General features: G+C 43.5%; 1 protein-coding gene across 2 annotated transcripts in view; it reads left to right on the forward strand.

The window, feature by feature from the left end:
- Positions 1 to 11,433: 11,433 nt before the first annotated feature.
- The window catches only part of Tfap2d (transcription factor AP-2 delta), a 49,985-nt gene continuing 35,046 nt past the window's right edge, over positions 11,434 to 26,372 (forward strand). Inside the window, exons 1-4 of one of the 2 annotated variants that reach the window (XM_038343889.1) lie at positions 11,434 to 11,472; positions 12,532 to 13,029; positions 16,441 to 16,501; positions 26,117 to 26,282. In XM_038343889.1, the coding sequence (XP_038199817.1) occupies positions 11,434 to 11,472; positions 12,532 to 13,029; positions 16,441 to 16,501; positions 26,117 to 26,282 (764 nt within the window). Of the gene's footprint in view, positions 11,473 to 12,480; positions 13,030 to 16,440; positions 16,502 to 26,116; positions 26,283 to 26,372 lie in introns of those variants that run through there. The other variant, XM_038343888.1, reaches the window with a different exon arrangement.

Raw genomic sequence — 26,372 nt, forward strand, 5'->3', positions numbered from 1 at the left:
GTCTCCACTATGTTGCATTTTTGTGTGTTAGGCAGCATGGTGTGGGAGGTCTTTCTGTATATGTGAGGCTTTTATTGGTTAATGAATAAAGAAGCTGCTTTGGCCTGTGATAGGACAGAGTAAAGCTAGGCTGAAAAACTAAACTGAATGCTGGAAGAAAGTAGACGGAGTCAGTGAGATGCCATGTAGCTGCTGCAGCAGGGAAGTGCACCAGAACCTTGCTGGTAAACCATGAACCTCATGGTAAAATATAAAATAATTGAAATGGGTTAATTTAAGGTATAAGAGTTTGCCAGAAAGATGCTTAAGCTATTGGGCAAACCATATTGCAAATAATATTGTTTCTGTGTGTTTATTTCGGGTTTGAGTGGCTGGGAAATAAACAAGTGACCTCCACCAACAGATTGACATGCCATTGTGTGCTAGCTAAATCCACATAAAACCTGAGAAAGTTTGGAAAGAAATTCTAGACACACACACACACACACGCACGCACACACACACGAAAAAGAGAAAAGAAAAAAAGAAAAAAAAACTGGTAGCTGGCATTTTTTTTCAGATGGACTCTGTTTGCTGGCAGCAAGTATAAGAGAGGTCTTCCTGCCAGGCGGCAGTGGTGTATGCCTTTAATTCCAGCACTCAGGAGACCGAGGCAGGTGGATCTCTGAGTTCAAGACCAGCCTGGTCTACAAGAGCTACTTCCAGGACAGGCCCCAAAGCTACAGTAAAACTCTGTCTAAAAGAGAAAGAGAGAGAGAGAGAGAGAGAGAGAGAGAGAGAGAGAGAGAGAGAGAGAGAGAGAGAGAGGTGTGTCTTCCTGACTCAGCTGACTCAGCATTGGCAGTAAAAACCACATGGCTCCTTTAAAAAAGCTTCCTGGTTCATGGTAGTTGCACAAAGAGCTCTGGCTTTTTCAGGAGACTTATCATTTAAATGGGGTTTGTGAGCAGCGTGTTACAAACTGCTTATTGGTGCAACATAGACCTGCTGCATACTTGGAACTGGGGCAGTGTACGAGCTCACACAAGCAATGAACATGACTTCATCATGTTGGAATGGGTGGAGCCAAAAAGCAAAACAGCTTTAGTCCTATCCATGCCTCTTAGCATTTTAGAAGTACTCCTGGACAGAAAAGGATTACAGATACACAATAGGACAGATTCAGACATAAAAGACCTCTAAATGAGACATAGTGTGTCTTGGAAGAGAGAAGAAAGAGAGTACAGAAAGCTATAAAAATAAGTAAATCATTTTAAAAATAAAACACAGTCTTTAAAGAGACACAGTACAGTCATAACCAAAGAAGTAAAGAAAAATTAGCTTTGTAAATATGGAATATACACAGAGAGTCTGTATTATGTGTATTGTTATGTTTTCTTGCTTAGCTTTGTCACTGTGGAATTCTTAGCATTCAGACTGGAGTATACCCAGAGAGACAGTTTCTCACCTATTTAACTAGGGAAAGAGCCTGTTCCCACTAACTGCTTGCATATAAATCTATGTGAAGTAGGTAGTGTTCAATCATACAAAGAACCTTCCACTGTATTATTTATCAGAATGTCAGCGTTCATTATAGGTATTTCTAATATATTGAACATATTTAATTCATCACAGTCTATATGTGTTGGCAGTATCTTACAGTAGGAAAAAGTTCCAAAGATAGATTTAGTTTCTAATTTCTCAGAAAAGGAGGTTTCAAGAGGTGATTTCTTTCTTTTTTTTTTTCTACATGTGGAGGCAAGAAAGTTCAATCCTGTGCAGTTCATTTGCTGGACTTCTTAAAGTTAGCTTTTCACGGATGGTCCACCTGAGCCAGACAGGTGTCTAGGATGTGCTGGACCCAGATATTACAGGAATCTCCAGAGTACACTGTCCTCTGTTTTTCTCCTATAGTAATTTCTTAGGAAAGGCTTATACCTGAAGACAAGAAGAGAGTAGACGCAGCAGTAGACTGTTTCTGGGTTTGTAATTCCCATCATTGACAGACAAGGCATATGGGAGGGCAGTGTTGGTCCCGGCAAACCACATCTAATATAACAATGCAGAAAAATGAGGCTAGAGAGATGGCTCAGAGGTTAAAGGCACTAACTGCCATTCCTAAAGGTCCCAGGTTCAACTCCCAGCACCCACACAGAAGCTCACACCTCTCTGTAACTCCAGTTCCAGGATCTCACACCCTCACACAGACATGCAGGCAAAACAGCACTGTGCATTTTTTTAAGTATAGAAAGGTGCTACTATTAAGGTATTACTTTTTGAGTCTAGATTCTTGGTACAATATCCTGACTTGGAAATATATCTACTACAGAGACAAAAGATCACAACTGAGTTGGTAGAAGGTGGATTATGATCAAGAAGTGGCCCAACCCAATGATGTCAACCCACTAGACAGACTCTATCTATCAGAATGAAGATGAGATCCAGGAAATGAACCAAGTGACTATATGGATGTCAATCTGATGCAGGTCCTTGCCCAAGCTAAACAAGGATTCTGTCGTTAAGCTACAACCTCAACCTCCAGTTCCCAAATAATGTTAAGGCACTATACAAATGGGGGGGGGGAGTGTTTCATATGGAATGTTTTCCCCATCCCCATTTAATATAGCCTGGCTATTGGGCAAGAACAGAGTGATTAAATGGTGTGTCTAAAGTCATAAAGTTCATCTGTGACAGAGTCAGAGATGGCTTCACCCTTTTTCACTGGAACAAACAGAATTTCTCAAGAGAAAGAAATCCATCCCCAGACTGTTTAATTATCATAGAGACTGCAACCAGAACTAACTTCAGATAAAGGGACATGATCAGATATGCCCACCAGAACAAAAAATAATTTTAAATGAAGAGTTTTACTGGACAAGATTTGTAAGAAAGTAGAATCTGTGCAGATCTCTGGACAGCATCTATGAGTATTAAAGGCAGGAAACAGAAACAAAGAAATGAGACAAACATGGATGGGCCAGGAGTTTCAAAACAAAACTATTCAAGGGTAAGTAAAAGGCAAACGTGAGGTCTAAACAGCATGCACAGAGCACAGAGATCCGGCAAGATTGTATAATGAAGTCAAGAGAGTGTAAAGGCAGGCACCAGCACAGCCAAGTTGAACTATAAAAGGGCGATTGCACCAGAGATTAAGATAAATAAAATAATAAGGCATTGTTCCAGTACATAAGGAAGAGAAGGTCAATGGAAAAATAAACAGGGCCTCTGAGAGGCTACTGGAGTAATTGACAGAAGAAGCAGACAAAGCTCTTTAAGGAAAAAAGAAGTAACTGGAGGCCTTGGCTGCCTCAAAGCTCCCCAAGGCTACTAGAAGGGAGAAGAGGCAAGGACTTGCAATCTGCAGCTAGACAGATCCTCAGGGGTTTGTTGCAAGGTAGGAAAGGATCTGTGGAGCAGGATGACCAGAGCATGAAATACTGGTGACAGAAAAGTGCCTCTTCCCTACACCCACACTGTCTTTGAGACGAGGCCCAGGAGGATATTGAGACAGAAGGGAAATCCTCAGAGATTAGCAGAGGGACTGTCAGAAGCAGAGGCGAATCTTGAATCTCAGGGAGACAGAAGAGTGTTTACAATGTATGTGTGGATGTAAATGTATGTGTGGAAGTGAAAGAGAAGCTCAGGGCAAGTGTGGGTTCAGAGAAGGAAGAGGAGAGAAAGACAGAGACAAAGAAGCAGAGTCAGAAGAGGGAGGTAGGCAAAACCAAACAGGGAGCCCAGGAAAGGACATTTTAAAAGAGTAGGAAGGGAATGATGCTTAAGGTGGGAGAAACAGGGAAACAATCCTTTACCACAAAGGAAGAGTCATGGGAAGAGTAAAGATGACTGAACTCTTTGCTCTGGAGATCCTGCTTAGGACTGAGTCGATGCGGAAGGCACAGCTCTAACTCTGAAGCAAGCTTGACTATGTGACCTTGTAACTGTAAATTTCTTACTTAATTTGTAAACTTAAGATGGCGATAACCAGAGTACAGGTCTTTGCTTCCGGCATAACTGGATGAAGTGTGAAATTCATCTGAGATCCTACACAGTACTCTCTAGTGATACAAAGAGCCTACAACTAGGATATCTCTTCAATAGCTTCAATATTCCTCCCCTCCCCATAACAACCAGAATTCACACGTTCAAGTCCTAAGTCATGCTCATGATTCACACTGGTCTAATGCCCACACGAGCACACACATAGGCACATACACACAGGCATCACACATACAAACACACACATGAGAGAAAGAGAGAGAGAGAGATTGAATATTCTCAAGTTTCTCAAAAACTGGAAGAGAATTGTTTTCTTTCTTTCTTTCTTTCTTTCTTTCTTTCTTTCTTTCTTTCTTTCTTTCTTTCTTTTGGTTGATTTGTTTTTCCCTTCCATTTTGAAAATAAAAAAGTTATTTTAAGCAGAAACTAACTTGGCAACAGGACTCTGGATTCCTTGGGTCCAGAATCTTCTCCTGCAGCCTTTCCAATGAAACCCCAGTTACTAGGCTCTCCCGTAGGCTAGTGAGGTTCTCACCCTTCCCAAAGTGGAAAGCAGGTTCTACAGAATCCTCCCAGACACTGCTGATCCCTGAAGACCTGTCTCCCCAGGTCCTGCAGCAAGGTTGGACAACCTGGAAGACCTGCGGAGGCTTCAAACGCTAGTGAGCCATCCAGGGTGAGGGACCACACTGGAAGCTCCTACATCTAAAAGTTTTAAGTCAGAACCAGCAGGAAAGCTGAGGGCTGAATTTGCCTCAGAATCCACAGGACTTCCAGCAAGAGTCTTTAAAATGGCTTGTTCCTTGCTGCAGAAGAAACGCAAACGGCACTTGGAGAGTTTTCTTTATAAACGCTTGAAAAGGAATGGAGAAAAAAACAAGAAAGATTTTTTTTTTTTTTTTTTATTTTGGAAAAGTTTAGGTGCAGGGAGGGGTTCAGTCTCGGGAGATGAAGCCACATTCAAATTCAAAGTCCTGAGTAGCCTGGCCGATTATGCAAATCTTTTTAGCTTTGACTTTTTGGGGAATAGCCTAGCTGAAGGGGTGGAATGGGTTGGAAGGTAGAGGCCTGGGTTAACAACCTCGGGTCCTTTGTACCTACCTATGCTGTGAGGACGAAACAACATAATGCTTGCAAAAGGCTGGTAGCCGCTCTTGCCACGTGATAAGCCCTCGATAAACTTCAGTAGAACGGTCAGTTTTGTGTTATTATTTCGTCTACACAAAAGTGATAAGAATTACAGCAACTTGTCAATTTGGGTGGCGAAGACACCTGTCCTTGGGATGAAATAAACCAATACTTTTTTTTTGGGGGGGGGGGGGGAAGCGGTCAGGCTGGCATAAAACTTTTTATAGCGCTTGGTAAATGGAGGTGATAAAGTCAACCAGAAGGCTGCCAAAGGGATTTTCAAAACCTCTTGAAAGAATGGAGTAAAGTGCAATCTCTTTTGGAAAGCAAACATTTAGAAAGGAGCAAATTTCTCACTGAAAAAAAAAAAAAAAAAAAAAAAAAAAAAAAAAAAACCAAGGCCTTGAGCGGAAAGAGCTGCTTTCCAGTCTGAATGAGGGCAGCTAGTCGAGAGGCCTGCGGGGCATCTCGCCCTCGGGGACCGCGCCCTGCAGCCTGCGGGTTCGCGCTCCAGACTAGACCGACAGGCCAGACAGCTCCGGAGAGGAACTCAGAGGGATGCCTTGTCGCGCCCAGTCTGAGCTCTAGCCCAGGTTAGGCAGCTGTTCTCGAAGAGCCAGAAGTCACTCAAACTAGGGCCTCAGCTCCGAGTTTCACTGTTATCAAAGAGAAGACTTTAGATGAAAGAGCTCTCCTATTTAATTTTCCACTAATACGTTCGTAGGCTTTTTAATTGCTAGCAAATGCATTTTCTCTGTACGATTTTGGAATCTGTGTTGCCTACCGGCTGTAAATCTGAGACAAAATACGGATCCACTCCCGGCTAGGCTTTTGACAAATAGCTCGCAAGGCGGGGGTGGGGTCGGACAGGAGGAAGAAAAGAAAAAGAGGAGGGAAGGGACATTTTAAAATTCGGTGACAGCCCTTAAACCGAGTCTGACAGAAATGTCAATTTCCCCTTCGTATCCTAAAGTCATCTCTTCAAAAATGGCCTGCCTTTTCTCCTTTGCAACTGGGAAACATTTTTATGTAAAGTGGCCACTGGGTTGCTGAAGGTGAAAGCGGTGAGGTACATGGAGCCGAAAGAGGAGCTTAAAAAACAGAACCAGAAGGAGAAGTATGCAATTCACTAGAGGGGGGAGGGAGAGAGTGGGGGACCCCGAAGAGATAGGGGGCCCATGCAAATCAGTCAAGGGATGGGGAGGGCTCCGTGTAAATAAATCAAGGGATGGGATTCCATGTAAACGAGCCAAGAGATAGGAGAACATTTAAATGAGTCAAGAGGTAGGGGGTCCCTGTATTGAGCCAGAAGAAAAAGAGGTCCGTGTAAATGAGTCATCTTAAAACCCTTTCAGAACAGACTGGAGCCCTTCTCTCCTCACTTTCCCAGTGGAGGAAAAGTGAATCCACCAGGGGTTTCAGACACTGGGTGGGAAGTCCAACAGGCTTGTCTCTTCGTCCCCTGAATGAATGCTCGGCTCACTAGCCCCCTGCACCTGTGGTGAGGGCAGAAGGAAATCAGAAGGAGGACCCCATTATAAGCCCACGGACTAAGAGAGGTCCTAGGTCATTAAAACCCTGAGTGACTGAAAGAGCCCCTGAGAGGTAGAGAGCACTGAGAGAACTGTCTTGTAGAGCCAAAGCTCCGGTTAGAAACCTCAAAGACGTAACAGGGTCCCTCTGAGCAGATACCTATGGACAGACACAGTCAGAGCAAGCCTCAAGTAGGACACTGAGGTCTTTCAGCTGCTCTGTTCTCTGAAAGTATCATTTGTATATTCCTCTCAAAAAAAAGGCTCCACAGAGGTTCAGGGCCACACATTCAAACACTTCTTGGTAGTGGTTGTGTTATAGACATCTCTACTTGCCGCTTTGTGTGACAAGCAGCATCTACCCTTTGGAGTATTCAGTGTTTTACTGTTGCCCTGAACAAGAACAATTTAGAAGCTAGGGGCTTCGTGACAATGGAACACGTCTCTTATTTGCAAGTTCATGCTTGGGTTGTGGAGCTAGCTGCATGCACCAGTGGAGCAGAACACACTGAATTCCATTCTTAGAAAATGTACACAGATACTTGCTTAAGGCATAACATTAATGGATCAATCCTCCCTCTACTTTCCCATAAAAAAATAAAGGAAGAGAGAAAGGAAAGAAAAAAGAGGGAGGAAGAGCAGGCAAAGGGAGAAAGAAGGGGATGGAGGGGAAAAATAAAAAAGATACATTTGTTAATGCATGTTGATAAATGTATTAAGTGGAAGGGGGAAGAGTATCCAACTATAATGCTGTTGGTCAATACTAGGCAATATACCTAGTATAAAGCTTGACTTTAATTCCAAGATAAACACACACTCAGGATAAATCATATTAAATAATTGTAACTATTACTTTATCTAATATGACACAAGAAATTTGGTACGAGGAAGCCCCAAGTAAGGGGAAAGGCAAAAAAAAAAGGAAAGGAAAGAGGAGGAGGAGGAGGAAGAAGAGGAGGAAGAGGAGGAAGAGAAGGAAGAGGAAGACTGAAATAATACTTATTAAAGTTAGGGATATGGGCTAACTTTATGATAGCTGTCTGCTAATTGCTTGCCCATCTTAGACTTACAGTAGATAAAGATCCTTTCAGTGAAAATGCTTGAGAATGGATCCAGATTAAGGCAAACTGCATGGTAGCTGCCTAGAAACTCAGGAAAGGGACCCTCAGCTTCCTAAACCATTCTTCCACTTCAGGTTACTAATCAATGTGACAAGGATATATATATGCAAAAGGCTTTCTTAGAAGATTTCTAGGGTGATTTCTGTAGGACAGTCATGTCTGTGATGTAGAACAGGGAACCAGAGAGAGGAAGAAAAACATGACAATTAAGGCAGACCTCTCCTGCCACAGAGGTGACAGGTAGCAAGGTTGCCTCATGCTCACGTGGGCTATTTTGAGTGGGCATGCACTGGCCTGGCCTCTAGTTCAGACTGGGATGCACACCTCCAGTGTTCCCTTAGAAGGGGCCCCAGGCAGCCTGTCACCATGAATCCAGCAGGCTGTGGCCAGTTAATTCAATTACAACACCCCCTGGAGAATGTGTAGCCAATCCCTCTCCAAGAAAGAAACAAAACAGAAAAAGAGGAATTAACTTTGCTGAAAAGCCCTGTGTTTGGGTCAAGCAAAATGTCACTTATTAATTGCTCGAGACTATTAATTAGATGACAGGGGGACAGGTGGGCGGGTGTCTAACAGAAACAAATCCAGAGGCTGCACCTCACACACAGAAGGCATCAAACACACCTGCCTCGATAAATTCATTTATAAAAGGGGCATGCTGAGCAACCCCAGAGCAGATGGGAAGGAATACTGACCAATTCGTGCATATGGCACAGATGATTTTCCCAACTATCCTGTCAGAGTGAAACAGCTTTCTGTAATGAAAAGTTGATATAGATGGAAGGAAGCAGTTGTACAACTGAAGTTTCCCTTTGTCTAAGATGCTGAAATAAGGAGTGGGACATGGGGAAGAGATGAGCATGTTCTATTGGAGCCTGTCAAAGTAGATCCTATACGAAGTTGGTATAGACTTTATTCTTTCTGTTTCATTTCTCTCAAGTCTCCTAAGGTATTCTCTCACTCTATGATCTTTAGTTTCCTCCAAGCCCAATGGTGTTCAGCAGCAAAGAAAAAGAAACCTTTCATACTCTTTATCGGGGTGCTTAAATGTCACTCAGGAAAGTGGGATAGGAACTGGGAAAGCAATGGAGAGATACAACTACTAGAATTTCAGTAATGTCATGAAGTACTCAAGACAGAAGAGGCAGCTAGAAGGCACTCTTTGGTAGATTCTAAGCTTCATTACCAAGAGCATCATAAGACTCCTTTTTTAAGGGAGGGGATATCTTTGACTGTCTCTGGAGGCAGGAATGATTATATGGATCCAAGGGGCTCCACTGCAGGCTGAGTAAGCAGCCAGGCTGCCCTGAGAATCCTGATTTGTCCTGGAAGAGAAGGTTGTGCATCCTCTCCTGAGACCTAAGCTAAATGCTAACGTCCCTTGTCCTTAACTGAAGATATTCCTGGTGGTTGGGAGAGTTGAGGGAAGATAGGTTTTGCTTGCCTGAGAGGTTTGATCCTTTCCTTTTGAGTGCAGACTACTTAAGAAGTTAACATTCTTTACCAGAAAATGTGTCTCACTACTCACAAGACAGCTAGCAGGTCCTCTATAGTCTTCTGGAGGGGATGGGCTTGAACTTTCTCAGGGACAAGATTTCTGAGATATGATTATAGATTCAGTCCTCAAATCCCATAAACTGTCATGTATGATCATATTATTTAGGTCCACTTTTGTTAAGTTATAAGAGCTGGGCTCAGACATAGCAAACAAAGACTCTAGTACAAACATTTGAAGGCACAGTCTCTAAGTATCAACAGTGTTCCTCTTTCCTTTCCTACTTAAAGACCATGTTCTATAGTCTTCTTTTTCATCTTCATTGACCTCTCTTGGAAAGTCTTCTGATTTCGTTAGACTACAATGTGGGACTGGGAAGGGAGGGAGTGTTAAGTCCACCTTGACATGGAGAAAAAAAATCTTGGTTGCTGATTCTGTGTGGAAGTAAGGCATCTCCGATCTCTATTTCCAACAATGCATTTCAAGTCTTGTCATGTGCCTTTGTCCATTTGTATAGAGTCAAAAGCTCTGAGTGACAGCCCCAGTTATCCTGCGTGAGCATATCCTAATAAACCCTCCCAAACCCCCCCAACCAAAAAAAAAAAAAAGCCACATGTCTGCTTGCCTGGGGCTTGTTATTAAGACACCTTCTCAGTTTAAACACTTAAAAGCTAACCAAATGAAACACCAATTAAGACTGAATTACCCTGTCTATCTCTGAGATGAGCCAGTGGGTCTGTCCAGCCAGCCGGCCAGGCTTTTTTTTTCCCCTTTCATAGGCAAGTTCGCTGATAAAACCTTGCAAAACCTCCATATTTTGAGCTTGTAGCCATCACAGAGAGAGGAGAGAGAGAGAGAGAGAGAGAGAGAGAGACATACACTCACAGACACCCTTCAAAACAGTATTTAACTCAGTGGAGCCGCCTAAATTTTGAATGAAGTAAACCACTAAAACTGTTTGAAAGTTGAGAAATCCACCAAGAAAAGGAAATGTGTGTGTGTGTGTTTGTGTGTGTGTGCATGCATGTGCGCGTGCTCGTGTGTGTGTGTGTGTGTGTGTGTGTGTTCTCCTTCCAGTCCTCTCTTTGTAAAAATGTAACTTCTAAGTATTTGGGGGTTATGTAGCTGTAACGGTGTTCAAATACCTGATTCCACTGTTAAATGATCCACACCTTCAGGAAGCAGAAAGGCAGAGTACTGTTTACAAGACCGAAGAAGGACAGTACAAAAAGAGAAGGGAAATAGGCTGACTTGCAAGGCGTGAAAGGTATTTACTTAAGTGTGCAGCCTCCTCATATGTCTTTATTCTCTTGAATTTTCTTAGTTGTCCCACTTTGTTGCGACAGAAACTTAAGACTGTCCATCATGGTTATTTATCTTAAAAACTGCTGAAAAAAATGTTAGCCACCACCTGGTGTTGCCTTTCAAAAAAGGAGAAAGAACCCAAATTCAATGTAAACATGAGAAAAACAGTCCTGGTTTTACTTGGAAGAAGGCAGACACTCCAACTGGGCAAGATTGAGTCTAATGTCTGTAGGAGAAGTCAGCTTTCAGTATCCAGGGAGTGGAACCAATAGGAACAAGTGCTCAGTCATGTAAAAGAAAGGTTTAATTAATATATATTTCTGTCTGTAAGGTGTACTTATTGGGGGGTAGATTTCCATCTTCACAATAAAAATGTATAAATGCTCTCAGCAGAGATGAGTCCCCACCTCAGTCTGTATAGAAAAGCACGATAAAGGTTGGGGAAAATGGATAAAAATGTTGAAAGAAGCTCCAGTTCCTTATTAGGCGAAGATACAATATTTATTCCTTGTCTCATGGGATAATCTCCTCTGCCTATTGTCCTCCCCGTTCTCAGTGCTGATGCTTAATTTTCAAAACTTCTATATTACCAAGGGACCTACGACATCAGCCAAAGAAATTCTCAGCAAGTACAAAATCTGGTCCAGGGAGCTGCTTTTGTGCAGAGGGAAAATTTTGTTCCTACAGGTTTTTAAGTGGGTAGGAGACAAGGAGCTATCCGATCCGGGCAAAACCATTACAGTTTAGATCTGTATCTACAGAGCATTTTTTTTCCTTTAAAAAAATTGGAAAATACAAGAAGTTTTGGATTTTTTTTTCCTGATTCTTTTTTTGGAGGGGGAAATTGCATCGTAAGCTTTTGGAGAAACCCAACATGTCAACTACCTTTCCCGGACTAGTCCACGATGCGGAGGTATTATTACTTTTTTTGTGAGCGCGCGCGCGTGTGTGTGAGTGTGTGTAAGTGTGTGAGTGTGTGGCGGCGGTGGTGGCGGCTGTGGTGGCAGCTTCCCCTGCCTCTAATCTATATTGGACCGTTACGTTTAATTATAATCTGGCTTTCGGGAGAAGTTAAGGAAGGGAAGGGAGAAAGTTCGTTATGACATCTGTCGCCAGGGAGGGCAACTCTCCACGATAAGCACCATTTGCTGTAATGAGGGAGAAACATAATCCTAACAATAAGGGGGGATGAGGAGAAAGCTAGAGACACAGAAAGGATTCTCCGAAAAGCAAAGAAAAGGGACTAATGGGGGGCGGTAGGTGGACATGGGGGATGGGGAGAAACGTACCCCTTTTGAAAGGGGCTTATTCAAGGAATGGGATACAGACGGATACAGAAGTGAGCAAGCTGAACAATTTGCAGACTGGGATTTTTAATATATATTTAATATATAATTATATATGTGGACGATGATATTTTTGAGCAGCCCAGGCTGAACATCTCCGCATGGTCAGGCGGGCGTTTTCGCCGCGAGAATTTGCTGGAGCGGCGAGGTGAATTCTAGCATTCTCTGCCTGTGGCGTCTCCTGCTCCCCGCAGACCCCAATCACCTGCAAACCTGACTTGTACCCCTAGCTCCAGGCACAAGTTGGGAAGGGAAGTGTGTGTGTGTGTGTGTGTGTGTGTGTGTGTGTGTGTGTGTGTGTCTGTCTGTCTGTCTGTCTGTCTGTCTGTATTCTGTCTGTGACTGCGTGTGTGATATCGCCCCCACCTATATAGGGTGGGGGATTACCCCCACCCCGCTCTCTCCACTATGAAGACGAGGCCGCCCACCCCCAGTTCAACTGTGCTGGAAGTCTGCTTGGCGAAGGAGCTCACTGAGCCCCGGCATCTCTCTCGAACCCAGCCTGCTTGCTCTCTTTCTCCTAGGAGAGCCAGGGAAAGCTCCCGACTCTGGGAGAGTGGCGCCTTGGTTGCAAAATGACAAACCTCAAGTTTTTCTGCTCTCCCCTTTCCCCCTCTTCCTTCCAGATACGTCACGACGGATCAAACAGCTACCGTTTGATGCAGCTTGGCTGTCTGGAGTCCGTAGCCAATTCCACGGTTGCCTATTCCTCCTCCTCTCCTTTAACTTACTCCACCACCGGCACCGAGTTTGCATCCCCCTACTTCTCCACTAACCACCAGTACACCCCGCTCCATCACCAGTCGTTCCATTACGAGTTCCAGCACAGCCACCCGGCGGTCACTCCCGACGCCTACTCTCTGAACTCGCTCCACCACTCACAACAGTACTACCAGCAGATTCACCACGGGGAGCCCACCGACTTTATTAACCTGCACAATGCGCGGGCGCTCAAGTCCTCCTGCCTGGACGAGCAGAGGCGGGAGCTGGGCTGCCTCGATGCCTACCGCCGCCACGACCTGTCCCTCATGAGCCATGGCTCTCAGTATGGAATGCACCCAGATCAAAGACTCCTGCCAGGCCCCAGCCTGGGGCTGGCCGCCGCGGGAGCCGACGACTTGCAGGTAAATAAGCGTGCAGCGGATTTGTCTGCGCCCTCCCCTCGCCCTCCCCCTTCCTCTCTCTGTTAATGCTTTCTCTCTCTCTCTCTCTCTCTCTCTCTCTCTCTCTCTCTCTCTCTCTCTCTCTCTCTCTCTCTCTCTCTCTCTCTCTCTCTCTGACACACACACACAAACACACACACGCACGCGCGCGCACACACAAAACATGATTTAGGGAAAGGCATCAAATTACAGGAAGACTGTGCTCACTGCGTTCCTCTCATTGGATCAATAGCTGCAGCCCCTACCTGGGGCCAGTCATCAAAAGTCAGCTATGAATCTACATTTCTGACCATGAGAGGATAGGTGTGTGAGGTCAGGAGAGCTGCTTTGAATCTAGCGGTGTCAGAGCAAGACCCTAAAAGCTGACGGCCTGCTAATGATATCCTCAATTTCCATAATTTATAGGGTGTAGTCTCATATTTCCAGAGTTGGCCTAGACAGAACCTGTAGTGGAATTTCATGATGCGTGGAGGGAGTCAGGTTGTTCTTAAGAAGTTGTTGGAGCAACAAGCTTGAGCAAAAGTTTCACAAACAAATTAGATTGCTGTGTCAAGTAAGGAACCACAAATAAAAGTGGCAAAAGTCAGCCCCAATAAAATAATTTGCACAACGCACTTGGCCAGAGTATAGCTGTATTTCTTTCTGCCTGAGCATACCCAAGCTGGTACCCAGCAGCCTGCTTTATTTCTTTAGTATTTCTCTTCAGGCCAGTCTATATTACGTAAGATGCAACTCGTTATTCTGTCAGAAATGAAATAGAGGAAGCCAGACAAATAGAGAAAAAAAGAGCTGGAAGGGGAAAAAAAGGAAGGAACAGGGATGGGAGGAAGAAGGTGGGAAAGAATAGAAATGAATTCAGACACCGCAGCGGCCACCACTTAATCAGGTCTCCTACTTTCTTAACAGGCTTTCCACGTTCGTTGCCAACAATAGAATTTTTAATTAAGTGATGCCATTGTCTTAGACACATTTCAAATCAGTAAACCCACAAAGGTCTAGAGTAGGAACCCAAAGAGCTGAACTTTCCTTTAGTGGAGAGCACATCTCCTTCCCTTTTTCAGTCTGCACAAAGCCTGCCACCTCCACACACTTCCTGAAGACCGGGAAGATATTCCAGGAGCACAACTTGGAGACAGAAAAGGTCTCTTGTTGCGCACAGAATATCTTTCCCCCTCCTCTACCCCTGAGCCAGAGATTAATTTTAAATTAAAGTGAAAGCCCTTACAGTTCCAACAAAGAGCCATAACCACATGATTCATGCACAAGAAAGAAGATTTCACTCCTTAAAGCTTGACTTGCTATACTTAAATTCACAAAATAATTTTATACGCTTAGGGCATTTTCTTACATTTTTCACAAGGATCCCCTTATGTCTCCGGAGGAGAAAAAAAATCTGCCATTCAATGCTTAGCTCAACTAAAACCTATTTACTCTTTTTAATAGCCACGTCTGCTGCTGATTTTTTTGTATCTGTACAAATTTTTTTTCTGTGCTAGGCACAAAGCTGGGCATTTTTCAAAAGAGAGGATTAGAACATTTGCAAGCACGGGACAAAGACAGAATCCTGTGCAAAAGGACACCGTAGTTTATCCAATTTTCGACTTAGTGCCATTCAACTGGTCATTTATGCAATGTCATCTGACCAAACAGCATGTTTTACTTATGGGGGGGGGAGTTTGTTAAGTGAAGAGACCAAGATCTGTTTCTTTGGAGAAAATAAACATCTTAGCCGTGCGCCTGAGAGTGAGAGGGGAAATTGGTCCCGCTTCTTTGGAGAACTTGGGTGTCCTTTACCTTTTACAGTTTGGATATCTCAAAATCTTTATTTCAGCCTGTCTCTTATATATTTCTTCTTCCTTTTCTTCTTGTTACTTGTGTTGAAATAATATTACTCATACTGAGAAAGAAAACACTCGAAGATACTCGATGAAAGAGTGTGGTGTGCGATGCCTGCACACAGGCATGGTCACAAAGACTTCCATATGTGGATGTAAGTGCATATATTGTAATGTATATGAAGACTAGGAGAAGATTATAACTCTATAAAGTTATTCTGCTCCTCTGGATGTACTTAGCAGAGCAGAAAAGAAAGGGCCATAGCTACATTTAAGAGAAGAAATGAAGAGGGAGTGTGTGGGGAAACCCATCTCTCTCCTTTTATTTCTTCCTTTTAAAAACATTCATCAGCATATGCCTCATTTCAAATGCAACAAATGTAAATATACTTTTCCCTGCACAGAATTTTAAGTGGAAGTCCAATGGTTTAGAGGGCAGTCTAAGTCTGCCTAACAGATGCAAACGGTCTTGTGGCTTCAGTTCCATCTTTGAGTCCCCTAAAAAGATTTGCTATGGCCAACAAAGGAAACTGTCACACCTTTTCCCATCACCGCTTTAATTTATGCTCAGTCTCCAAGTTTTTTTTTTTCATATTGATTTGATAATCACTTTAAGGCAGAACATTTAAAATAAGAAAGAGCTGGTGAGTAGGTTGAAAAGGGGGGTCTTACGGGCCTGCCTCAATATGGTGAAAATGGGGAAGCAAAAGGGAGCCAGGGCTGTAAAGGTTGTTTTGTAAAGTGGGTTTTTATTATGCACCGACTCTCTCCGCATTTACTTAACTCTTCACGGGCTGTTGGGTAGGTTAACACCCTTCAAGGCCTCTTTCATGTCCAATACCTCGTTTGTTTGTAAAGGAAAATGAGCTTTTAACACATTTTGATTCAGAAGGGGGGGAAAGACAGACACAGAGAGAAATTTTTATTTTTCTTAATAAAAAATCAGCAAGTCCTTTCTAGTTTTCCAGTTCATATGATCACTCTGGGAGCACCCTGGGAGCTTGGAGCTCTGCAGAGAGTGAACCTGAAGGTGTTTCCTCCAGCAGGCCTATTTTGGATAGGAAAATTTGGTGCTCCTGCTTTAGGGGAAAATAGAATGCTGAGAGGATATTCTAAACCCTCTATGTGAAATATTTCCTCTGAACCTCCCCCCAAAAACCCTCACAATTCCAGACTTGACAGATAAGCTATAAGTTTCTTCACCAGAAAAGAGGTGAGCATGCGCTGCCCATGTGTATGCCCTGTTCCTTCTCAGGGACTGAAAGGACTTCTTGTTCTTTTAGGTCCAAATGAAAATGTCTTAAACCCTCTGAAGTGTGATATTGGGGAGTGATGCACAATGCATACCTTAAGATGGATAAAAGTTGTAGATTGTAATTTCTCTTTAAATATTTTCATTAAAATGTGTTTGCTCACTCATGCCTTCCATGGTCTCCTGACATAGAGTTCGGGGATAGGCTAGTCTAAAATATTTCACCTGCATGGTGGTCATGTCTACCGTATCTGAATGCTTCTATTTCCTTTTTCTCTTATGAAGGGTTCTGTGGAAGCCCAGTGTGGGATTGTTCTCAACGGCCAAGGAGGAGTGATAAGAAGAGGTGAGTAGAAATAACTTGACCTCAGCTTCTTTGTTTTGAAGATCTGGGGATACTTGCAAACATTAAGTTCTTTGTCCGCTGATTGAGACACAAACAAACAAAAAAGAGTTACGTTGGTGAGTTATTGCAGATCCTCACAGGCATGCGTACATTAAAAATACCCCTTTCTTCCACCAACCCTTCAGTGCCGGGCAAGCCCCAAGTCTCATGCTAGGAGCTCTCTATCTATTCCTCCTCACAGAATGGTGATATAATCAAAGTTGGGGAGAAAATGGCTGGGATTAAAAACAGAAGTTTTCACACTTCTTTCCCTTCACCGGGCACCACATCCTGGAGCAAGATTTCTGGTTTCTTTTAGACCTAATGTGCCAGCCACCGCCTTAGTGTTTGGGGTGACGGTGTGAGCGATGGGCCTTGAGGGGTTCTGTGAAAGGCTGTATCACCGAGGCTTTCCAGGAGGCTAATGAGTCACCAATATTGTAGCTGCCTTATTTATTTAATTTTTTGGAGCGTCCAGAGGATTTCTTTTATTACAGGAGGGTGGGAGGAGGAGGTAGTGTTAAGTGCACTGGATAAAGCTTTCTTGTTCCCATCTGTTGAGGAAAACATCTGAATCCAGAGTTACCCATGGCATTGGAAAAAAGGGGGGTGAGGCGAGAGAAGAGAGCTGTTGCTTTCAGCCAAGGCACTGAAGGGGGCTGTATCTCAGATGTTCCATTTTGACAAAAGGTTTTGAACTATGACATTCACAGGGCCTCAAGGCAGTGCAGATTTTGCTGGCTTCCCTGCTTAACTGTACCATGAGCCTCTGAAGTTTATTTTCCTAGCATGCCCAGTAACCCGAGGAGCACAGGAGGCAAGAGGGACCAGCTGTTATCCCAACTTCATACGAATTAATAGGATGTGGCCTATTCACCAAGACTAATTCCTGCTTCAGGGCCACAGTTGTTTCTGGTAACCAAACCACAAAACTTCTGATGGTACCAAATAGATGTCCTTTAGTCCCTCTCCATTTCTCTCAAAAATAGTTAAATTATTTGCTTTTTCTTTTCTGAGGAAGTATTATACTCTTCAAAAGCAATAGAAATTTTGTGTTTGCATGTAGATCTCATAACCCAGCATCCACCATAAACACCAGAAGAAAAAAAAAGGATCCTTTTCTTTGGGAAGTTGGCTGTTCCAAAGACTGTGTGCTTGGAATTTATGTTGAATTCGCAAAAAATTGCTCAAATCTGTTGTTGCACACTTTTGAGATTTTATAATTTTTTAAGAGTATGAATATCACTTCTTATAGATATTTAGAAGGAACAATATTAAACTTTCCATTCAGGCCTGTATTCCGCCATACTGGAACAACAAAAAACAGAGACAAGTTTCTGAATATTAAATTTAGCTGTTCATAACTGTAACACAAGTAAAATATACACAGTGAAAGAGAGGTTCAGTAAGTCTGGCTGATTTGAGTCTGTTGGAAAGGAAAGAACACTAAAGGTGAAGCCAAGCGCTCAGGGCGCACAGACACCGTGGTGCTGAAGGACAGCGCCAATAATTAGGGAAGGAGGCCGGCTGCTAGGCGAGCCGAGCCTTCCGAGGCGGTGCGTACCTTCTGCTCCGCACTTGGTAAAGTACCTCCCCCAACGGCTTGACTATCACATCCAAATGATTGTAGCATAACTGACAGGATGAATTCCAGGCAGAGAGTTGAAGCTGTAGATGCTGTGGAATCAATAGTTTCCTGGGAGAGCAGGAACACCTTCCTTTCTTCTGGCCATCCAAAAGGGGCCTAAAAGATGGAAGTGCGCTCTTCCCTTAACAAGCTGCAGAAGGGAAGCTCCTTGGGTGATGTTGTCTTGTTTTTTGTACAATTCAGGGCCTATTTGTTTCACCTTTTAAAATCCTTCTCTTAATCCTTCTCTTAGTCTGCTAATTTAAGCCAAACATTGATTGTGTAGAAGAAAAGATCGCGTAGGAGTTAGACAACAATAAAATCTGTAGTCCCCACCTTCGAGAAACTCGGATCCCCGGCATCTGACCACTTTTTCCCATTCCCAGGTCTTACAGGACAGGAGCAATCTAGGCTCTGGAGAGGAGAGTGTGTGTGTGGGTGTGTGAGTGTGAATTGATTAGGTGGATGACTCTGTAGCTCTATCAGCATTCATAATTTCCAAGTGGATAGCAAGAGCACTTTTCTATTTTCAAAGCACTGACAAAATCCCCTTAGGTCAAAACACCTAAGAAACCCCTTCTCTTCATTGGCGTGGTGAGGCACGCATGCCACAGAACTCCTAATATCGATAACTGAAGTAATAAAAAATAGAACACCTAAATCATTAAGTCAGCTACTCCCTTCCCATCCCTCCTAATGGTAACAATGTCTGTGAGTCACAGACTGATCTCCCTTAAAATCTTTGTACTCCCCATTTTCTCCCACAAATCTCTATGGCCCTGAAGCCTGAATAATCTCTGCTACCTTGCGGCCCTGTGAATGTCATAGTTCCGCCTTGAGGAAAGATACCTGCCTAATGGTCGTATCTGAGGAGAGTGGAAAAAAGATGGCCTGGTTTGCAAAGGGTGGAGGGATGAGCGTTCATTCACTAAATCTATAGTAAAGAACAAAATGTCATTTCTCAGGCTAACTTTGTTAAGCGTCGATTACATTTTTCCCCCTTGTAAACGAAGGTCTGATAGCCAAAAGATAACGTGGACAGACCAGCGTGGTAGCAGCGAGGTAATTACCACCTAGATAAAATATTTGCGGCCGCCTCGGAGGCCCAGCTCCCTGCGCGCTCACTCCCGGTTAATGGTGTGCGCGATTTTGCCCGCAGCTCCGCCGCTCCGACCATCAGAACCAATAATCTTTACTTTAGCCTGCACTCGCGTATCGATAGCTTCTTTCGCCCCGGGCGTTGGCTTTGATATGTTAATATTTCTGAGTAACAAATTCTGCAGAGATCATATTAATGTTGTTCGTACAGAGTGGAGCTTTGCCTTCGTTGAATATTCAGACAGTGGGTTTCAAAAGGCATCTCTTGAAGGAAAGCGGCTCCTATTTACAGGAGTCGCCTGTGTTTTTAATCATTAAAAAAAAAGGAAGGAAGGAAAGCCTACTCTTTTTTTCCTGGTGACTCTTCAGAGGCATCCTCATGGCCCCTCCCTTTTGTCAGACACCCAGACCTTTTTATTTCTCTCTGAGCATTTACTAACGCAGTGTTGATGAGGATCACGACGGTGGCGAAGCTAATCATGAATGGACTCCGAATGGACTCATGATATGGGGATCAGTTGGATAAAGGGGCTCTGGTCTTCACACACGAGTTAGAGATGAGAAGAGTCAGGCTTCCTGTATGAGGGTGGATAGTGGTGACTCTTTGGCCCTGATCTCTTTTGTGAAATCGGGATGGCAAACTTTAAAAAAAAAAGAGGGGGGATATGAAAAAAGTGTAGAGGGACAGCGCCCTTGTTTCGCTTTCTGATCATCTTTCCTTGCAGCCCCAGGCTAATTTCCGAAGCTTAAATACCGCTGTAGCCTCTGGGCCACGGAAAGGGAACCCACCGGCCACTTGCAGGGAGGAGCGCTTTCCTGATTGCCCTTGGCTACACAAAATACAAACTACTTTGAATCAAAACATTTGGGGGGGGGGATTAATATGATTTAAACTCTGCACGTTTTAAGGGAGCTAGAGTGTATCAGATCGCTGAGTTGACTAGCTCGCCAAGGCTGAGACGTTTACACCGCGCTGCAAACATTGTCCAATCTGATTTGATTCTTTTTCAAAATTAGTCTTTTCCGCAAAAGCAGCCTTAGCTTCAACCGCCATGTCTACCAATAATGGACAGGACAGAGCCGACACTTTCTGGGTTTTGTTGCTCTCACAGCAACTGGCCTGCTCCTCCGCGGGAGGACACGTGCCTTGCTTTGGTTTTTTTCAGGACTCTCCTGAGCCTTGTCTGGACCTTGGGATGGTGGGGTCCTAGCGGTAGCTCCTAGAAGGGGCGAAGCAGAAGGTCCGTGTGTAGCTTAATCTTTCTTCCTTTGTCAGCCTGCCATCAGTGAGCGACTACCCCGAATCTCTTGTAGTTAGGTGACTCAAACTCATCTCTTTGGTTCTGCAACCTTTGAAAATGAAAATAGAGCACGTGGCACACTGGAAACGCCACCTGCGCTCTCTTAACGCTAAAAATAAACATACTTAAGACTTGAAATTCTATCCGAAACGCATACACCAAAGCATCTAGAAGCAGGATTTGCTGAACGGTTGTTTTTCATGAGGAAAGAAGTACTTTGCCTCCCTTCCCCCCCCATCAGAAAATAATCACCGTCCAAAGCACTTTACGTTTTGGGAACTCGGAACTGATCCCTGAGCACAAACCAGCAAGGCAGCAGTTACCTATCCTGTACCCAGTTCCGTTTCTTTTGTTCTGCTGGGACCTGGTGCGGGCTCCCGCAGGAAGCAGCAGCGGCCTGGTGCAACGGCACCTGTAAAAGCGCATCCCTCCATCAGGACAGTCCAATTCGCTGCTGTCACACCATCAAAGGCTTGTGTGAAGGCAACTAAGTCCCCACCTCTTTGCTGTTTGATTACAATTAATATCTGCTGCCGTAGGTGGGGGGGGGAGAAGGATCTCACGGGCGGGGTTAGAGCGTTGTTAAAGAAAGACAGGCTAGAGGGGGAAAGCAGCCCAGAAAGATTCTCCCCCACCTGTCGAACAAGAGAACCTCGAGGAAATGAAAGCCGCAAAACAAACAGGCACAGGAAACTCTTGTAACCGCTTACACATTTTTAATGTGTCAAAAAAAAAGAGCGATCACTGGAGATGAAGAAGGGGAGGAAAAAAATCCCTACCGTTTGTATTTCTTTCATTTGAATTGTAAACATCTGTTTGGCTGTAAGGCGAACAGAACATTTATTTCGCTCCTAAGATTTGGTCTAATTATGTCAACACCAACGTTCCGGGGAGTGGGGCGGTGCTGAGGTGCAGCGGCTTTGCAGGGCTGTGCGCAGTGGGGCCTAGCGAGCTGAAGCAGGCGAGAAAGTATTGATCACACCTGCAGAGGCGCCAGGGGGCCTCTTGGCATAACTGAGTGTGTTCTTAGGGGCGGGTGGGGCACGAAGACTCAGCAGTCGCTCAGATACTGTTCTTTAGAGACAACCACTCCCCTTTGCTCTGCCCCACACGTCTGGGGTAAGAAGAGACTTTCAGCGCTTGGCTTTTCATTAGGTAGCAATACAAACAACGGGTAAATGAGTATCCAGCTTTATAGCTGTGATGTGGTAGCTAGTGCTGGGTACCATTACTCAGGATGCTGAGTACACTGTCCACTTCCGGTAACTTCTCAGCCATAGTGGGAAGTAGAATAGGTACAAACACCTTCAGTTTTCAAGTAGACTAATTAAGAAAGAATTGGCCTCCAAGCGAGTGTGCCAAGTTCCTATCTGTCACCAGTCCCCCAGTCTAAACCTATGTTGTTCTGTGCCAGGTATAGTAATAACTACAGATTTGGCTAACTTCTTTTTGCAACTTTGGCAGAATTGTATATATGGCGTGTCCTAGACAAGTGATCTTGAGTAGACAAGCCTTAACTTCCTACATAGCTACTCATTAGAATGTGCAGATTTGCAAGAAATAGGAGGTTGCTCCAAATTTACAAGCACTGACCTCTGTAGAAATAGTGCTTCTCCACGTACTATGAGTGTCGGAGGGGAGAACTCCTGAGAAGTTCTGCATAGCCTATCTGACTCTGTCATCCCCAACTGTAATGATGAAGAGAAAATGAGTGTCACCCAACATTTGTAAGAGCTGAGGAGCCTCAGAGACACCACAAGGTCCTTGAGTGGCAAACACAGAATGAGTAACAGTAGTAGCCTGGCATGGTCCAATTCGGATTGTCCTCTGGGTTCTCATCATCATTGTTGATAGTTTCCGCTCCCTTAGCTAGGTTCCACCACGTCACTACCTTCATTACAAATGCAAAACCCTGGCTGTCATGCCTTTGTTTTTCCTCTGCCCTCCTGCAAAGGAACCCACTGGGAAGGAAGATATCAGGTTCCCCAAGTTGATGTAAACTCTACAAGTTGTCCAATCTTTAGCCAGAATAAGAGAGTTCCCCAAGGCTGCAACGATGCCACGTATCAAAGCAACAGAAATTCCCTTTCAAGATTCCGTGACATAAAAAATAAAAGAGTCTAGAGTTGATGGATAATCCTGAATACAAAATAAATCCTTGAGGCAATTTGTGTGTGCATAAAGTATACTCTTAACATGCAGCCTGTGTAACTTACCTAACACAGGCCTACGTTAGCATAAACCAGAAGCCCAACCTGGATGGAGGAGCAGAAGCTCTCAGGGCCTCCAGGATGGCTAGGTAGTCCATCCAGAGGATGTCCAGAGAACAGCCTACTTTCAACTAAGCCAAAAGGTGATAGATTTTGAATTTAAGAAAATTAGACTTAACTCCTTTTTCAAAAATTGTGACCATTTTCTCTCTAAATTGGGTTTATAACTCACAGATTACTAAGGACAGCTCTTTTTCTTCGGTAAAATACTGAGTGAGATATTAACTGTTAAGATCTATGTCTGCTTCTGATTCATTGTGACTGCAGCTAGAGTCCTCCTTTCAGAAGAGTGGATGGATATTGTATTTACACATTTATTTTTATTGATTTTTGATATTTCCTTCACATGTAAATCCTCGAGCAATCAGAATCATGATTCTGATTCACTGGAATTACCTTGATTTTCAGTTCACTTCACTTTGGAAAAGTCACTTTCCTTTCTTTATAAGGGTGCTCTGTATCTCTAAGTACACAGTGCAAGAATGAATGAAAGTGAATGAGTAAAAACAGCCATGGCCCCAAGAATCTGTAGAATTTCCCTAACATTTTTGCTACTACTATTACTTTTTGAAATTCCATAGAAATTCCAAGTGGGAAAGAATTAGCAAATGTGTGTGCTTCTATATGCTAACGAAAATGGTTTTCAGCTTTTCCACATTTGACTCCAAGAAAAGAATTTAGTTGACAGACCTCCCGACCTCTCAGACTTTAAAACCTAGGTCTTGTTTCCAGAAAATGGCATGAGGAATTTTTTTTGGAATATACAACAGATTTTGCCAGAATGCCTTGACATTCTATTCTCCCTCCCTTTTGTGGTGTCAAAATAATGGGCCACATAAACTGGTTCAGAATTATTAAGGGAGAAAGACCTTGATCGTTAGCAATTTAAAGCTAACTTGGGGAGGAGGTAACTTACTGAAGCCTAGGCAACTTCTCAGTGACAACACCACTGGAAAAAAGATGCCTCATGCCCCGGCAACCACTACCTGGAAATAGTTCCTTAGAAACCTTATGAGCCCCTCCCTTGCCCATGCTCCATCCAGTAAATAATGCCCCACCAATGCTTATGTAAACAGCCATAATAAAATATTAAATTCAAGGGGAATCTCCCTCTCCCTCCCCCCCCCCACAAACAAACACACAGTGGGGGGTTCAGTGTGAAGGATGATGAGAGAAGGTAATGGGGGCTAAAATGACTAAAATTATTTATGAACGTTTATGAAACTGTCAAAGAAAAATATATTTGCCGGATGGTGGTGACACACACCTTCAATCCCAGCACTTGAGAGGCAGAAGCAGGAGGTCTTTGAGTTCAAGGCCAGCCTGGTCTACAGAATGAGTTCCAGGATAGTCATGGCTACACAGGCAACAAAATTAATTAATTAATTAATTAATTAATTAGTTAAAATAAATTTTAAAGAGAAATATGAGTAATTGCAAAACAGCTAGAAAGAATTCCAAACATTATAGGGATGGAAATATTTTAATATTCTCACTTCCAGGTAAGGATTCCTTTACATATTTTCATGTCCTTCCAGGTTCTTTAGGTGACAAGACCAAGGAACATCCTTGAGTCTAAAGATCAGAGGTTTCTTGCTGTAACTGCTCATCTGTATTTCTTAGTAAAAGATGATAGGGAGGGGCTGCTTGGAGGCAAGGCCTAAATTCTAGTACAGTACTTCTTAAACCCTAATGGGTATGAACAGCGTCTTCCTTCCTTCAAAACCAAGATTCTGAATGAGGACCTAATGGGATCTAAGATCCCACACTCATGACTAGCTTCTTCCTAGGAAGCTAAAGGAGATCACCTTCTTAGTAAACCAATTTTGAGCAACAATCTTCTGTCTTTTTCTTTTTCTAATCACTTATTCCTTCCTTCCTTTCCTTTGTCATCCCCTTTTCTGAAAAAGTAGCTTACGTTTATATACAGCTACCGCAAGAAAATTTTCAGGAAAAAAAAATCTGAGAAGGGCTCGAGAGATGGCTCAACTATTAAGAGCACTAGCTGCTCTTGCAGAAGACCTGGATTCATTCTCCATCATCCACATCAGGCAATTTACAACTACCAGTGGTCCTGGTTCCAGGGCATCTGACACCTTCATCAGGCCAAACACACACACACACACACACACACACACACACACACACACACGAGAGAGAGAGAGAGAGAGAGGGAGAGAGAGATAGAGATAGAGATAGAGACAGAGAGAGAGAGAGAGAGATAGAGAGAGAGAGAGAGAAATTGTAGGAAAAATTTTAAAAGAAAATCCAGTTTTGAATTACAATTGGCAGAGACCCTTGAAAATTGGTCTCAGAGGTCTAGTAGGCACATATGAAGGAAGCCTTACATCCCCAGTTCATATGCTCATTATCTTAGCAGGATGAACTTTGACTGGGGATTTTTTTGCAGTAAGTTAGCAATTGGGCATCAAGAAACTGTGACTACTGTTGCTCACCCGTGAGTATCCAAGTCTATTATTAGACAGCGGGAGCTGTTTAAGGTTAGAGAATAGGGGATAGAGAATAGCTTCTGCAGGAATGTGAGGCTCAAGAGACTCTATCGAACTTGAAGATATTCCTGTTCTAGGAACTCCATCACTGTAAAATCGTTTGGTGATGTTCTTAATGGTTATCATTTCCCTGCACCCTAACAGTAACGATGAAGCAACCATCATAATGATAATAACAGACATTGTCTACCTGTGCTGGCTGACCATGAAGATTGAAGCACCGTGTACAGATTTGACTGTATTGTCACCTGTATCTATTGGAAATTTCTGGGGACGGGCAGATGATTTTTAGTGTACATGGGGATTGGTATCTTTAGCTGGTGGACAGATGAGGGAAGGAAGAAGAAAACCTTCAAACATTTTAGAAAAGAAAAGAATGCATCAAAAGTTTCAATCCATTCTGTATGTGTGCACAATCACATATAACTGTGAATTAATAGGAACAACTTTTGTGAGGTGAACTCTTGGATTTGGGGGCAGTAAAGTACAGATGTGTCTCTTGATGTAATAATGTCAAAATTAACACTTTAGAGGCAACCTGTGTTGTAGGAGATGCTAATTTTGTCTAGAATTCCAATGCTACACACAGATTCATTTTCTGTGTGATATACAAAATACTAATTAGTTCTTAGAAGGATATCTTTAGAGTAGCCTGACGTGATGTATATGGTGGATAGACACAGCTGTTGCGTGTATCTCTTGATTCTACATGCGTCTTACAAAGCTCTCTTCTTTTGCTATCACTAACATGTACATTTTCCCCTCCCAAGGTGGCACCTGTGTGGTCAACCCCACAGACTTGTTTTGCTCAGTTCCTGGTCGATTGTCCCTTCTGAGTTCTACTTCCAAATACAAGGTGACCATTGCTGAGGTAAAGAGGCGTCTCTCGCCACCTGAGTGCCTCAATGCTTCACTCCTGGGAGGCATTCTGAGGAGGTAAGATGAAGCTGTTTCCTGCCACTGTGTCTCTGGTAACTGGACCGATACCACTCTCAAGCCTCCTGTCCTTTTATACCCCATTCACTG

The sequence above is a fragment of the Arvicola amphibius genome, chromosome 9 (assembly GCF_903992535.2).
Source record: "Arvicola amphibius chromosome 9, mArvAmp1.2, whole genome shotgun sequence".
Lineage (NCBI taxonomy): Eukaryota > Metazoa > Chordata > Mammalia > Rodentia > Cricetidae > Arvicola > Arvicola amphibius.